At 40.0% G+C, this 16,126-nt stretch overlaps 1 protein-coding gene across 4 annotated transcripts in view; it reads right to left on the reverse strand.

Moving 5' to 3' along the window:
• The window catches only part of GOLPH3L (golgi phosphoprotein 3 like), a 51,178-nt gene that overhangs the window by 14,661 nt on the left and 20,391 nt on the right, over positions 1 to 16,126 (reverse strand). For 3 of the 4 annotated variants that reach the window (XM_025378855.1, XM_025378846.1, XM_025378863.1), the window contains 2 exons: positions 3,486 to 3,617; positions 1,637 to 1,751 (listed from right to left, as the gene is read on the reverse strand). In XM_025378855.1, coding sequence (XP_025234640.1) covers positions 1,637 to 1,751; positions 3,486 to 3,617 — 247 coding nt within the window. The remainder of the gene's footprint in view (positions 1 to 1,636; positions 1,752 to 3,485; positions 3,618 to 16,126) is intronic. The other variant, XM_025378874.1, reaches the window with a different exon arrangement.

Below are 16,126 nucleotides of genomic sequence, written 5' to 3' on the forward strand. Positions count from 1 at the left end.
AGTGAGACTCCGTCTCAAAAAAAAAAAAAAAAAAAAAAGAAAATAAAAATCAAAACCACAATGAGATAACATTTCAGACCTACTCGAATGCCTATAATTAAAAAAAGAAAAGAAAGAGAAGAACAAGTGGTTATCAGGATGTGGATAAATTGGAACCCTGGTGCACTACTGGTGGGAATATAAAATGGTGCAGTCTCTGTGGAAATGTCTGGTGATTTCTCAAAGGTTAAACTGCCATATGACCCAGCAATTCTATTCCTAGGTATATATCCAAAAGAATTAAAAGCAGGAACTTGAACAGATATTTGTATATCAATGTTAACAGCAGCATTGTTCATAATAGCCAAAAGGTGGAATCCATCAACAGATGAATAGTTAAACAAAAATGTTATATACATACAATGGAATATCACTCAACCATAAAAAGGAATGAAATTTTGATATATGCTGTGACATGAATGGACCTTGAAAACACTATGCTTAGTGAATAAGCTAGGCAAAGTAATGACAGATATTGTATAATTCTACTTATATGAGGTACCTAGAGTAAGCAAATTCATACAGACAAAAAGTAAAATAGAGGTTGCCAGGGACTAGGGGGAGAGAGAAAGAGGAAGTTATCATTTAATAGGTACAGAGTTTTAGGGGGTAATGATGAGGAAGCTTTCGGTATAGTATAGATAGAGGTGATGGTTACAAAATATTGCAAATATATTTAATTTCACAGAATTGTACACTTAAGCCATTAAGAATGGCTAAAATAATAATAAATGTTGGCTGGGTGTGGTGGCTCACGCCTATAATCCCAGCACTTTGGGAGGCCGAGGTGGGCAGATCTTGAAGTCAAGAGTTCAAGACCAGCCTGGCCAACATGGTGAAACCCTGTCTACTAAGAATACAAAAAGTAGCTGGGTGTGGTGGCACGTGCCTGTAATCCTAGCTACTTGGGAGGCTGAAGCAGGAGAATCACTTGAACCTGGAAGGCAGAGGTTGCAGTGAGCTGAGATCGCGTCACTGTATTCCAGCCTGGGAGACAGAGCAAGACTCCATCTTGGAAAATAAATAAATAAATAAATAAATGTTATATTTTACCACAATAAAAATGTTACTCGATTTACCATATGACCCAGTTATCTACTCCTAGCTACACACTCACAATAAATGAAAACATGTTCAAATAAAAACTTGTCCATGCATGTTCACAGCAGTATTATTCACAACAGCCAAAATGTGGAAATAACCCAAATATTCATCAACTGATGACTGGATAAACAAATGTGGAATGGCCATGCAATAAAATATTATTTGGCAAATTAAAACTGGGAAATTCTAATAAGAATAATAGATTGCATCAATGCCAATATCCTCATTGTCCTCTCTATAAAGATGTTTTAAAAGTTTCTTGTGAAGAATACTGTTAAAGAGCTTTTGGGGTGGGGTGGCAGAAGATAAGGTGAAGCTTTGGAAAACTTTAGGTATCAATTAGCCATGCTTTTTCTGTCCCTCATTAGAATTAAATAGTGAACCACATCTATCTCATCCAGCATGATGAATTTCGGTACTTCTTTTACTAAATTTCAGGGTAGGATAAAGATAACGAAGTGTGAAATTCATATATTATTTTAAGTCATCTTACCAGTGAGTAGCTCTATCCATGTTTGGACAGTTTCTGTGGGTTCAGTTGCTTTGATGTGTTTGAGAGTTTCATCCAGTAAAACATCACCTGTTGGACTGTCTGACTTTAGCAGTACCTTTGAGAAAAGGAGAAAGAAGGAACCCTGATTCCTTCACTTCATTCAAGTTAAAATCTTTCAATATATCATATATATGTTACTGGTTAAGTGTTGCAAGAAATGTAAGGAAGCATAATATACTGTCCCTGTCCTCAAGAAGTTTAAAATATAGTATGGAGTGATAATGTGAAGACAAAAATAACATTGGAAGTGGGCCCTAGTGACAAACTGAATATGAATGATAATGGAGAAAAGTTCCAATAACAACTCATTTTGAGTCTGGAAACCAACTTTTGAAACCATTAATAAAGGTAGGAAACATCTGGGCTCAGTTTTGAAACCATTAATAAAGGTAGGAAACATCTGTAGGAAACATGCCAGTAATCCTAGCACTTTGGGAGGTTGAGGCGGGTGGATCACCTGAGCTCAGGAGTTTGAGACCAGCCCGGGCAACATGGCAATATCTTGTCTCTATTAAAAAAATTAAAATTTAAATAAATAAATAAATAAAGGTAGGAAAGCCAGAAAAGGAAGTCAGTTTTGGGGAAAGGTTGGTAATTTGATTTTCTTTGTTTTTTGTTAAGTTTAGTTTTAAATGATATGGGATAGCCAAGTTGAAATTTCTAGCCAATAGTTAAATATGTTTCTGGAGGTGGAAAAACAAAACCTGCCTAGAAATTTGAAAATTAATCTCATGAAGGTGACAGATGAAGCTATAAAGGTAAATGATATCTCTGAAAGGACAGAAAATCACTCAAGGGATACAAACAGACTTGGATGTTAAGGAATGGAGAAGTAAGGAAACAGTGTACAGTCAGAGAAGCAAGAGAAAAAGATAATAACAAAGGCCAAGAATGAAGAAAGTTTCAAAGTGATAAAAATTGTCAAATGCCACATATAGGTGAAAAGAGAAGAATAAATCAAAGACTGAAAAGAAGCTGGTGATACCTAAGAATGTAGTTTAAGTTGAGTGCTTAGGATGATAAAGAAGTTGTGAGTGGAAAAATTCAGTAAGAAAATGGATACAGGAGTATGGTTGGAAAGGACTTGCAGTAAATGGAAGGAAAGAGAATAGTTATTGGAGAATAACCAGGGTTAATCAATGACTGATCTAACCCATATGAGTCCCTCCCCCTACATCATACTCTATTTCGTAATTTTTTTTTTTTTTTGAGATGGAGTCTTGCACTGTCGTCCAGGATGGAGTGTGGTGGCCCAATCTCGGCTCACTGCAAGCTGCGCCTTCCAGGTTAACGCCATTCTCCTGCCTCAGCCTCCCGAGTAGCTGGGACTACAGGCGCCTGCCACAATGCCCAGCTAATTTTTTTTAAAAATATTTTTTTGTAGAGACGAGGTTTCACCGTGTTAGCCAGGACGGTCTCGATCTCCTGACCTCGTGATCCACCTGCCTTGGCCTCCCAAAGTGCTGGGATTACAAGCATGAGCCACCACGCCTGGTTATTTCATAATGTTATAGTTATAGATATAGGAGGAGTTTAATCAACAGCATCCTAAGTGTGATTTTTCTGCATAAAAAAGGAAGACAAAACCAGGAGCTTCCTATAACTCTTTGGACTATGGATACTTTGATTTCTCCCTCTTGCTATAGGATAATTAACCTGTTTAGCCAATGGAACTGTTGAGTCAGTGATATTTATTTTATCTTACTACTCAAATCTTTCTGTTCTTCCCAAATGTACTGTTGGTATTTGCCTTTCCATAAGCCATGGACGTTCACAGAGGATTCAGTACCTTTCTGTCTAGTAGTCGCTTCTTACGCATGGTCGGGGGTTCCAGATAGATTCGACCCCGCATGGCCAGCTCTATCAGGATGCCCCCTCGCAGGCCAGATGATATGCAGTCATTCCAGAAAGATGTGTAACCCTAGGAAAGGAGAAAAGAGAAGAGAAAGAATGTTCTGAGAGGAATACTGACTTCCAGCAGGCACCCTAAGAACAGGCCACTTTGTTGTGATTCGTTTCACATCATACTACATGAACTCAAAGCAAAGTACAGAGTAAGAGAGGATGATGTTTCTTTAATCCTCTTAAACACCCCCAAATAAGATTTTCTGTCTGATTTCAAGATCTTTAGTGAATTCCCATGGTTTGCTGCCAGTCAATAAATGACGTGCAATTTTTTTTTTTTTTTTTTTTGAGACAGGGTCTCGCTTTTTCCCGCAGGTTGAAATGCAGTGGCATGATCATGGCTCATTGCAGCCTTGACCTCCTGGGCTCAAGCAATCTTTCTACCTCAGCCTCCCGAGTAGCTGGGACTACAGGTATGTGCCACCATGCCTGGCTATTTTTTAAAAAATATTTTTTTGTAGAGACAAGGTCTTGCTATGTTGCCCATGCTGGTCTCCAACTCCTGGCCTCAAGCTATCCTCCCACCTTGGCCTCCCAAAGTGTTGGCATTACAGACATGAGTGACTGCACCTGGCTTGACATGCAAAATTTTAATTTTTGAGGAGAATTTTGGCTTTTCTTGAAATCTGTTTCCATGACACTAAATTTCAGAGTAGGGTAAAATAAGTCAGAAAAAAGTAAAAACCATTTGCACTTTTAATCCTCCTAGATATGTATTAATTTGAAGTTTGGAGATGGAGACTTGCTCTGTCTCCTAGACTGGAGTGCAGTGGCATGATCTCAGTTCACTGCAACCTCCACCTCCTGGGTTCAAGTGATTCTCCTGCCTCAGCCTCCTGAATAGCTGGGATTACAGGTGTCAGCTAATTTTTATATTTTTAGTAGAGATGGGGTTTCACTATGTTAGTCAGGCTGGTCTCAAACTCCTGACCTTGTCATCTGCCAGCCTCAGTCTCCTAAAGTGCTGGGAATACAGGAGTGAGCCACCGTGCCCGGCCAATTTGAAGTTCTTTTAATGGAAGGTATAATAGAAACCCACTGTCATTAAGCGCCTTGGGTATGTTACTTAACCTTTCTGAAGTACATTGTCCTCATCTATAAAATGCAGACACTAATATATATTTCCACAAGATTGTTGTGAGGGTTACATGAGATGCAATATATAAGAAAGCATTTAGTATAGTGCCTGGCATATAGCAGGCACTTAAAATGTTAGTTCCCCTTCCCTTTGTATAGGGAATATACATATAAGAGAGCCACTGGTATTGTCTAACAGCAGTAACTAACATCTAATTACTAATGTCGATTGAATACTTGTTATATACTAGATATGTGCTAATACTTATTATGTACTCGATTTGTGCTAAGCTTTTTACCTGCACTATCTGATTATATCTTCACAACAACTCTATAAAGGAAGTACTACTACTATCCACACGTTAAAGATGAGAAAACTAAGGTTTACAGAGGTTATGCAGCATAACAGAGGTCACAAAGCTAAATAGAGAAATTTTTAAGTGGTTGTTTTTTGGTGCTGTTTTACTGATAGATCACAGTTGTGCATATTTTGGGGTTACTTTTTTTTTTTTTAAGAGATGGGGTGGGGTCTTGCTCTGTTACCCAGGCTGAAGTGCAGTGGGGCCATTATAACTCATTGTAGACTTGAACACCTGGGCTCAAACAATTGTCCTGCCTCAGCCTCCTAAGTAGCTCAGACTACAGACATGAGCCACTGCACCTAGCTAAAATAACTTTTTATTTAAAAAAATTTTAAATTCAATTTTCCTCTTTACTGGCTTGGAAGTTATGTACTTTTAGAAGTTATCCTTGAAATTTTAACATGCATGATATATTAATTTAAAATTAACATAAAACCTAAATTTTAAATATTAATATTTTAACCACTTTCTTATTGTCCAGTACTGTCTTTTTTTAGCCTCAGAAATTATATATCATCATCATCATCATTATTTTATACAGGTAGCACTTGTTTAGATTTACACAGGTTCTTATGAATTTCTTTGCTCACCATTCCTTCTTGTATCTCAGACTTCCTTTCTGGTACCCTTTTCCTTCTTCCTAAAGTAGAATTTCCTTAAGTGAAAGTCTGTTGGACGCAGTTTCTATTTTGCTTATCTGAAATGTCTTTGTATTTCACCATCATCCTTGAAAGACAGTTTCTCTGGAGATAAAATTCCAGGTTGATCATTTTCTCTTATCACATTGAAGATAGTATGCCTTACTCTTCCAGCTTCTAATACAGCAGTGAGACATCTATCTTTCTTACTGATTGTGGTTTCTTTGTAGGTGGTGTATCTTTTCTTTGGTCCTTTAAGATCTTCTCTCTTGGTGTTTTGCAGTTTGACTACAACATGACTGTGCATGGATTTATTTATTCTGTTTGGTATATGTTGTGCTTCCTATAACCGTGGTTTCATTTCTTAGCTTCAAAAATTCTCAGCTCTTAGGTCTCTATTTTCTTTATTCTTTCCTTCTAAGAATAAAGAAGGAAATAATTCTAAGGACTTCAGTATTTCTTATTTTAACCCCGTCTTTTAACCTCTCTTTTGTATTTTCCATTTGCTTGTTCTCTGTATTGCTTTCTGGAGAGTTTTTGTTTGTTTGTTTTTGAGATGGAGTCTTGTTCTGTCGCCCAGGCTAGAGTGCAATGGCACAATCTCGGCTCACCGCAACCTCCATCTCCCGGGTTCAAGCAATTCTCCTGCCTCAGCCTCCCAAGTAGATGGGATTACAGGCACACAACACCACGCCTGGCTAATTTTTGTATTTTTGTGGAGACGGAGTTTTACCATGTTGGCCAGGCTGGTCTTGAACTCCTGACCTCAGGTGATCCGCCTGCCTCGGCCTCCCAAAGTGCTGGAATTACAAGCATGAGCTACCACGTCCAGCCTCTGGAGAGTTTTTAAAAAATATCTGGCTTCCTATTTACTAATTCAAAGTAACCCTGAGATTTTGATTTCAATAATTTTTCATTAGTAAAAGTTTTATTTAGTTATTTTTTACATTTGCCTGGTGATTTGTGATTTTTTGCTATTCATTTTGTGATTATTTTATTTCTTTAAAAATGTCATATTTTTAGTTTATTTTAATATGTGACTATATATGGAGTCTTTGATATCTGACAATATCTGAGGACTTTGTCACTTCTTCCTTGTTTGTATGTTTGATGATCTTTAAGAGGTTCACAATTTAACATTTTGTGAATTTATGAGATTTTGGAGGCCTAAATTGAGGACCTCTTCCTCCAGAGGGAAAGATCTGCATTTGTTTCTGCCAAGAGCCAAGAACAGAGGGAATATGGGAGTGCTACACAACTGGGAGCACATTTAAGCCTAGTTTTCCCACTTTACCTCCACCATCAAATTTATTCCTGACCAACCAACTCCTGAATCTCAAGACTGATTTGGTAGTTTACCCCAGGGTAATTTGATCCTCATGTTATCTTTATTGCTCACCTCTTGGATTTTAATTTTGGTGTTTGGGGGCCCCTTGAAGATTATTTCTACTTTCCAAGACTCAATAATACATTAAACATTAAGCTTATCAAGACTTAATATCTGACCACCATACTGCCAGGCCTAGAGGATCTCTAATTCTATTTTTCCTGCTATAGCCAGGACAATCTTTAACGTCAAGTGTAATAATATAACTCCCTGCCCTCATGCTTAAAAATCTTTCAAACATCCTCTCAGCCTTAAGGATGGAATCCAAATGGCTTTGTATAGCATTTAAACTAAGTGGCTGGTGGGGCACAGTGGCTCCCACCTGTAATCCCAGCTACTCCAGAGGCTACTGCAGGAGGATTGCTTGAGGCCAAGAGTTGGCTGGCCTTTGGGAACACGGTGAGACCTTGTGAAAAAACAAAACAAAACAAAACAAATCAAAAGTGGTTATTCACTAGCCTTTTCTTTCTTTTCTTTTTTTTTTTTTGAACGGAGTCTCGCTCTGTCACCCAGGTTGGAGTGCAGTGGCACGATCTCAGCTCACTGTAAGCTCTGCCTCCTGGGTTCACGCCATTCTCCTGCCTCAGCCTCCCGAGTAGCTGGGACTACAGGCGCCCGCCACCACACCCGGCTAATTTTTTTTGTATTTTTAGTAGAAATGGGGTTTCACCATGTTAGCCAGGATGGTCTCAATCTCCTGATCTTGTGATCCGCCCACCTCAGCCTCCCAAAGTGCTGGGATTACAGGCGTGAGCCACCGCATCCAGCCCACTAGTCTTTTCTTTGGTCTCTTTCCCCTCCTGGCCTTTGCACACACTGCTGTGTCAAGAAGAACCAATATTCTTCCTTCCACAACTCCTCCTTGTAGTTAAGGATTAAGTACAGGGGTCACATTTCCACATAACCTTCTCTAACATTGTTTACTTCCCCACTCCACCCTCTAGATTAGGTTCTGCACCTGGGTGTGCCCATACAAACTTCTCTCATAACATCTATTACATCATATTGCAATCAACTATTTCTCCTAACCAGACTACAAATTCCTTAAGGAGAGAATATCCCTTATGCCTCAAAAATATTTTTGAAAGCATAAATTTATGCTTAAAACTAAATGTTAACCTAGCAAAAGCTCAGATTGAGCCATAAAATATTCCTTAGACGTCTCTAAATTTCCTGAGGGCCTGATCTGTTACTCAAGGTTGGGATTAGTTCCCTCCCCTGCCTGCCTCATGGCTTCTCCAAGTCATATCTGGTTTTTTGGTTTTGTTTTTGTTTTGAGACAGGGTATCGCTCTGTCACCCAGGCTGGGGTGCAGTGGCACGATCTCATCTCACTGCAACCTCCACCTCCCCAGTTCAAGCAATCCTCTCACCTCAGCCTCCCAAGTAGTTGGGACTACAGGCGCGTGCCACCACACCCAGCTAATTTTTGTATTTTTAGTAGAGATAGGGTTTTGCCATGTTGCCCAGGCTGGTCTTGAACTCCTGGGCTCAAGTGATATGCCCACCTGGGCCTCCTGAAGTGCTAAAATTACAGGTGTGAGCCACTGCGCCTGGCCCCAACTCATATTTGTGACTCCTCTTTAAGGAAGGGGTAGGCTTTTTTTTTTTTTTAGGTTAACACTTTTTTTTTTTAATAGTTTAGCTACCTAATTAAAGTTAAACTATAACTTACTTCAGCACACATAATTATGTAGGCATAATTTATTCTGGTAATAAATCTTAACAGGTGTGTAAACATTTTAGCCAATATTAAAGCAACTGGAAGAAAGTTTTCCTTTATTGTCTCATTTCCTCCTGACCATATAACTTCTGTTTCAGTGACAGTGACATCAGATTGTCAACAAAACTATAGTGGCCGGGCGCGGTGGCTCAAGCCTGTAATCCCAGCACTTTGGGAGGCCGAGACGGGCGGATCGCGAGGTCAGGAGATCGAGACCTTCCTGGCTACCACGGTGAAACCCCGTCTCTACTAAAAAATACAAAAAACTAGCCGGGCGAGGTGGCGGGCGCCTGTAGTCCCAGTTACTCGGGAGGCTGAAGCAGGAGAATGGCGTAAACCCGGGAGGTGGAGCTTGCAGTGAGCTGAGATCCGGCCACTGCGCTCCAGCCTGGATGACAGAGCGAGACTCCGTCTCAAAAAAAAAACCAAAACACAAAAAACAAAAAAACTATAAATGAGAAGCAGTATAAAGAAATGATGAAGATCAGGATAAAGAAACTACATTTTTGAATGTCACACTTTCCTATTGTAGCATCTCAAAACATATAAAATTTTCCAAATGAGTTTTTAACTTATTAAGAATATGCAATAATAGATAAAAGTATAAAAACATATATGTAGAGTTTTAAGAAAATAATTATAAAACAAATACCTGTACAACTACAAGAAAGAGACTGGATTTAGAAAAAGAAAATAACTGAGAAAAGAGAGAACATGATAGTAAATGTCCTCCTGTACTGTGGGTACAGATGACCAATAAAGACTATAATATTGTCATCTATAGTAATATCTTAGAACAGATTGAAACAAATTTAGGTGCAGAATAGCCTGGAGGTAAGGGAAAATACAATTACTTACAGTTAAAGGTCATTTTCCTCTTAGTGTATCTATCTTAGTGAATTCTCCAGCCATTTATGAAAAGGAGTCTATATTAAAGGGCCAATGCTTTGGTATGTCTGAGCAGGAAGACCTAGCACGTACATACTAAAATTCACCATTTGATCATTAAATCTTATTACCAAAGGCTATCTAAAGAAAATTTTAGGACCTACCCAACACAGATGGAACTGCACATTGTCTCATGACTAAAGGAGAATCTTAGAGGATTTGCAGAATAAGATCTTCACATAGTGGACTTTAATATACATCTGTAGGCCGGGCATGGTGGCTCAAGCCTGTAATCCCTGCACTTTGGGAGGCCAAGGCAGGTGGATCACCTGAGGTCAGGAGTTGGAGACCAGCCTGGCCAACATGATGAAACCCCGTCCCTACTAAAAATACAAAAACTAGCTGGAAGTGGTGGCATGCGCCTGTAATCCCAGCTACTCAGGAGGCTGAGGCAGGAAAATCGCTTGAATCTGGGAAGTGGAGGTTGCAGTTAGCAGAGATCACACCACTGCACTCCAGCCTGGGCAACAAGAGCAAAACTCTGTCTCAAAAAAACCAACCAACCAACCAACCAACCAAATAAACAAACAAAAAAACTGTAGGCTGGGCACGGTCACTCACGCCTGTAATCCCCGCATTTTGGGAGGCTGACGTGGGTGGATAATCTGAGGTCAGCAGTTCAAGACCAGCCTGGCCAACATGGTGAAATCCCCTTTCTACTAAAAATATAAAAATTGGCCAGGCATGGTGATGGACGCCTGTAATCCCAGCTACTCATGAGGCTGAGGCAGGAGAATCACTTGAACCCCAGAGGCGGAGGCTGCAGTGAGCTGAGATCACACCATTGCACTCCAGCCTGGGCGACAAGATTGAAACTCCATATCTTAAAAAAAAAAAAAATTGTAAAAAGAAAGACAAATCCCATTATAGAAATGTATACTTTAGAAAGTGAAAGTGTTCTAGAATCTTAACACCATTAACAGTTTAATGGGTACTTTTCTAGATTTTCATATACATACTCTATGTTTACACTTATTAATATTATTTATAGAAATAGCATTACACTGAGTGGTAACTTTTTTCATTAACCCATTATTTTGGATATCATTCCACATCAGTAAATATACTTCTTCATCCCTTGTAATGGCTGCATAGTATTGCATTTTAGATGCACTATAATTTTATCTATTCAAGTCCCTACTGATGTGCATTTAGGTTGCTTACAGTATTTTGCTATTATTAAAAAATGCTGGCTGGCTGTGGTGGCTCAAGCCTGTAATCCCAGCACTTTGGGAGGCCACGGTGGGTGGATCACCTGAGGTCAGGAGTTTGAGACCAGCCTGGCCAACATGGTGAAACCCAGTCTCTACCAAAAATACAAAAAAATTAGCTGGGCATGGTGGTGCGTGCCTATAATCCCAGCTACTCGGGAGGGTGAGGCAGGATAATCCCATGAATCCAGGAGGCAGAGGCTGCAGTGAGGTGAGTTAGTGCCACTGCACTCCAGCCTGGGTGGCAGAGTAAGACTCCATCTCAAAAAAAAAAAAAAAAGTAAAGAAGTATTCATTTGTGTGTTTATGTCTGTTGAATATTTAGAAGAAAATTCTAGGTCGAATATTACACATATTTAAACTTTAAACACTGCACAATGGGAATTCAATAAATTCAGACAGTCAACACTTCATGCTGCATTTCTACTGAGTCAAGTATTCAAAGTGCCCTTCCTTATTCAAACTTCCTTGAAGACACACCTTTCAGAACAACTCTGAAGGTTAAAGATCTTAAAAGTTGCCTGCTTGGCCGGGCGCGGTGGCTCAAGCCTGTAATCCCAGCACTTTGGGAGGCCGAGACGGGCGGATCACGAGGTCAGGAGATCGAGACCATCCTGGCTAACACGGTGAAACCCCGTCTCTACTAAAAATACAAAAAACTAGCCAGGCGAGGTGGCGGGCGCCTGTAGTCCCAGCTACTCGGGAGGCTGAGGCAGGAGAATGGCGTAAACCCAGGAGGCGGAGCTTGCAGTGAGCTGAGATCCGGCCACTGCACTCCAGCCTGGGTGACAGAGCGAGACTCCGCCTCAAAAAAAAAAAAAAGTTGCCTGCTTGGCAAAAAAAAAGAGGAAAGAAAACAAAACAACTTAAAGCATCCTTAAAAACTATGCTCATAAGGAGTTTTTAAAATAACATTAGAAAATACTTGTGATAAAGTTAAATGAAAAATAGCCAGATATATAATTGAGTGTCCAGGATTATTACAATGATATAAAATAATGTCTACATTAAAACATGGCTTTTAAACCTTTCCAAATTATCTACAGTGAGAAAATATCACTTTTTTAAGAAAAATTTTCAGAAAAAAAGAACCTCTCCATCTCCCCAAGTCTGAAGATTTAACATTAAAATTGCTTCACCTTCCATGAGAGAAGGAATGTTATCATGTCGCTTTGAACCCTTTTTCATCTGCCCAATTCCAAAGTCCAACGAAAGTATAATGATCTTCAGGGGTTATCAAAAATTCTACAAGCAAAACTAATTTTATTATTTTTTTCCTCCTAAAAAATTATTCTAAGAAAGGTTAGTGTACTGTTTGTCCTTGAATCACTCTAGTAAAAAGTGGTATTCAGGATTTGATGTAAATTCCTCTTTTAAAAATTAATGTGATTCATCGAAACTCCAATTCCTATTTCTACATCTCCACACAGCTCATAAAGACATTTTATGTATGTATGCATGTATGTATGTATTTGAGACGGAGTCTCAATCTATCGCCCAGGCTGCAATACAGTGGCGCAATCACGGCTCACTGCAACCTCTGCCTCCTGGGTTCGAGCGATTCTCCTGCCTCAACCTCCCGAGTAGCTGGGATTACAGGGGCCTGCCACCACGTCTGGCAAATTTTTGTATTTTTAGTAGAGATGGGGTTTCATCATGTTGGCCAGGCTGGTCTTGAACTCCTGACCTCAGGTGATCCATCCACCTCAGCCTCCCAAAGTACTGGGATTACAGACGTGAGCCACTGTGCCTGGCCAAGACATTTTATAAAATAGATCAAGCATTAGAAGCCCACTCTGTTTCATCCTATTGGAGAATGAAGAATTGTGACCTGACATTGTTCTGGTTTAATAGATAATTTCAGCCTGATCGTGAGGAATGGATTATAAATACAGGCAAATGGACAAGATTTCTCAATGAATGAAATGAAGATTATATCCTTTCATGTTCATTTTAAAAGACAGGTAGAAAGATGCAAAGTCAGTTACAATGATCAGTTTATTAATTTTTGTGGGGCTTCTATTTTATTTTTTTTCTTATCAAAAGTTTAGCAAATAAAAACAACATGCTAATGCATTGTCAGTGAAAGGGAAATGCAAAATAAAGGAAAGCAGCTGGTCATCTCTGAATTCCTATATAAGCTTTAAATCTCATTCTGGTCAGTAAAAATATCATTAATTGTTTTACCCTAAAAATTTTTATTTTGTTTTCTTTTTTTTTTTTTTTTTGAGACGTAGTCTCCCTCTGTCACCCAGGCTGGAGTGACCTGGCCGGAAAAAGGAATTCTCATTGCTACACATTGTCCAAAGAAAACAGAAGAAAGGCCGGGCGCAGTGGCTCACACCTGTAATCCCAGCACTTTGGGAGGCCGAGGCAGGCGGATCAAGATGTTAGGAGTTCGAGACCAGTCTGGCCAACATAGGAAACCCTGTCTCTACTAAAAATACAAAAAATTAGCTGGGCGTGGTGGCAGGTGCCTGTAATTCCAGCTACTTGGGAGGCTGAGGCAGGAGAATCGTGTGAACCAGGAGGCGGAGGCTGCAGTGAGCCGAGATCTCACCATTGCACCCCAGCCCAGGTTACAGTGCAAGACTCCATCTCAAAAAAACAAAACAAAAAACAAAATAAAACAGAAGAAAAGAGAAAGTTGAGAAGGGGGAGGAAAAATTTGAAAGCAGGCCAGGCTCGGTGGCTCATGCCAGTAATCCTAGCACTTTAGGAGGCCAAGGTGGGAGGACTGCCTGAGCTCAGAAGTTCAGGACCAGCCTGGGCAACACAGTGAAACCCCATCTCTACTAAAAATACAAAAAAAACCAGTCAGGTGCGCCTGTGGTCCCAACCACTTGGGAGGCTGAGGCAGGAGGATTGCTTGAACCTGGGAGGTGGAGGTTGCAGTGAGCCAAGATCGTACCACTGTACGCCAACCTGGGTGACAAAGTGAGACTCCCATCTCCAAAAAAAAAAAAAAAGAAAAAAAATTGAAAACATGTCCAGGCTCTAAGTCTATCTCCCCACAACTCAACATTGTTTTTTTAAACAATAAAATATTTATCAATTTATTAATCTACCTATATTTAGTTTGACTCTGAATGACTTATGGAAATTTCAGAAATTAAAATCCATCCCCCAAAGACATTTTTCCTTATATAAGGATTCTCAAAGCAATATATCTATAAATGATAGTCCAAATATTTCCAAGCATATTTTGATCAGTTATAGTATCACTACAATAAGTATTTAGCCATCTTAAGGGACAACTTCAAAAGAGGCAGTACTCTTTTAAATATAGAAGTTTTCATATGTTTGTTAAAAGAGTTTCTGCACAGCAAAATAAACTATCATTAGAGTGAACAGGTAACCCACAAAGTGGGAGAATTTTTTTTTTTTTTTTTGAGATGGAGTCTTTCTCTGTCACCCAGGCTGGGGTGCAGTGGCGTGATCTCAGCTCATTGCAATCTCCACCTCCTGGGTTCAAGCGATTCTCCTGCCTCAGCCTCCTGAGTAGCTGGGATTATAGGCGTATGTCGTTACGCCTAGCTAATTCTTTTTTTTTCTTTTTTTTTTTTTTGTATTTTGAGTAGAGACAGGGTTTCACCATGTTGGCCAGGGTAGTTTCAAACTTCTGACCTCAGGTGATCTGCCTACCTTGGCCTCCCAAAGTGCTGGTATTACAGGCGTAAGCCTCTGCACCCGGCCTTTTTTTTTTTTTTTTTTTTTTTTTTAAAGAGAAGAGGTCTTGGCCTGGTATGGTGGCTCCTACCTATAATCCCAGCACTTTGCCAAGCTGAGGCAGGAGGATGGATAGCTGAGGCAGGAGGATCACTTGAGCCCAAAGTTCGTAACCAGCCTAGGCAACATACTGAGACCCCATCTATATAAAAAAATTACTAAATTAGCCAGGTGCGGTGGTGCATGCCTGTAGTCCCACTTAGGAGGCTGAGGTGCCCAGGAGGTCAAGGTGGCAGTGAGCCGTGATCATGCCACTGCACTCCAGCCTGGGCAAGAGAGTGAGACCCTGTCTCAAAAGAAAAAAAGAGAGAAACAGGGTTTCACTCTGTCATACAGGCTGGAGTACAGTGGCACAATCATGACTCACTGCAGCCTCAAACTCCTGGGCTTGAACTATCCTCCCTTGTGGTTAGGACTACAGGTGTGCACCACCACATCTGGCTAATTTAAAAAATTTTGTAGTGATAGAGTGTGGCTATGTTGCCCAGGCTGGTGTTGAAGACCTGGCCTCGAGTGATCCTCCCACCTCAGCCTCCCAAGTAGCTAGGATTACAGATGTGAGCCACCTGGCCTGGCTTCCAACGATTTAAAATTGACTTAAAAACACAAGCAATTATGTTATGTTCAAACCTTAGAAGAGCAAAACTAAGTAAGTGTAGATTTTTTTTGTTTTCAAATAGCTTTTCTCTCCTTGATTACTAGGATATACACATTGTAGAACATTTGAAAACAAAAAAATTCATAAAAATCACCCATAAATTCCATCACCCTGTGATCATATGGGTATATGTATAACCAAACTTTTCTGTATACATAAAATACACGTATCTTCTACCCATCAACCAATTTTCCCATCTCCTTCTCTCCCAACCCCAATTCTGGGGCGTTCCTTCATATCAAATGTTTGTGTGAATTATGGAACAACAGTATGATATATATGTTATAAACCTCAATGAAATATTACCAGCCTGGATAGCATGTTGAAACCCCGTCTCTACTAAAAATACAAAAGATTAGCCAGGTGTGGTGGCATGTGCCTGTAGTTCCAGCTACTTGGGAGGCTGAGGCAGGAGAATTGCTTGAATCTGGGAGGTGGAGGTTGCAGTGAGCCAAGATCGCACCACTACACTCCAGCCTGGGTGACAGAGTAAGACAGACTCTGTCTCCAGAGGAAAAAAAGAAAAAAAGTATTGAGGAGTAGAGATAGAAGAAACTGTGAGAGTACTGATTTCAGCAGCTTTCACTACAGGGAGTCAGTAGGATACTGTCTAAAACTGAATAATGTGGTAAGAAAACACAATCCCAATTTTTTTTTAACACTTTTGATTTAACTCCTCCCTCCCTCCCTCCCTCCCTTCCTTCCTTCCTTTTTTTGTGTCTCCCTTTGTCACTCAACCAGGCTGCAGTACAGGTGCAGTGGTGTGAACATGGCTCACTGTAGCCCCAACCTC

The sequence above is a fragment of the Theropithecus gelada genome, chromosome 1, assembly GCF_003255815.1.
Source record: "Theropithecus gelada isolate Dixy chromosome 1, Tgel_1.0, whole genome shotgun sequence".
In the NCBI taxonomy this organism is placed as follows: Eukaryota; Metazoa; Chordata; class Mammalia; order Primates; family Cercopithecidae; genus Theropithecus; species Theropithecus gelada.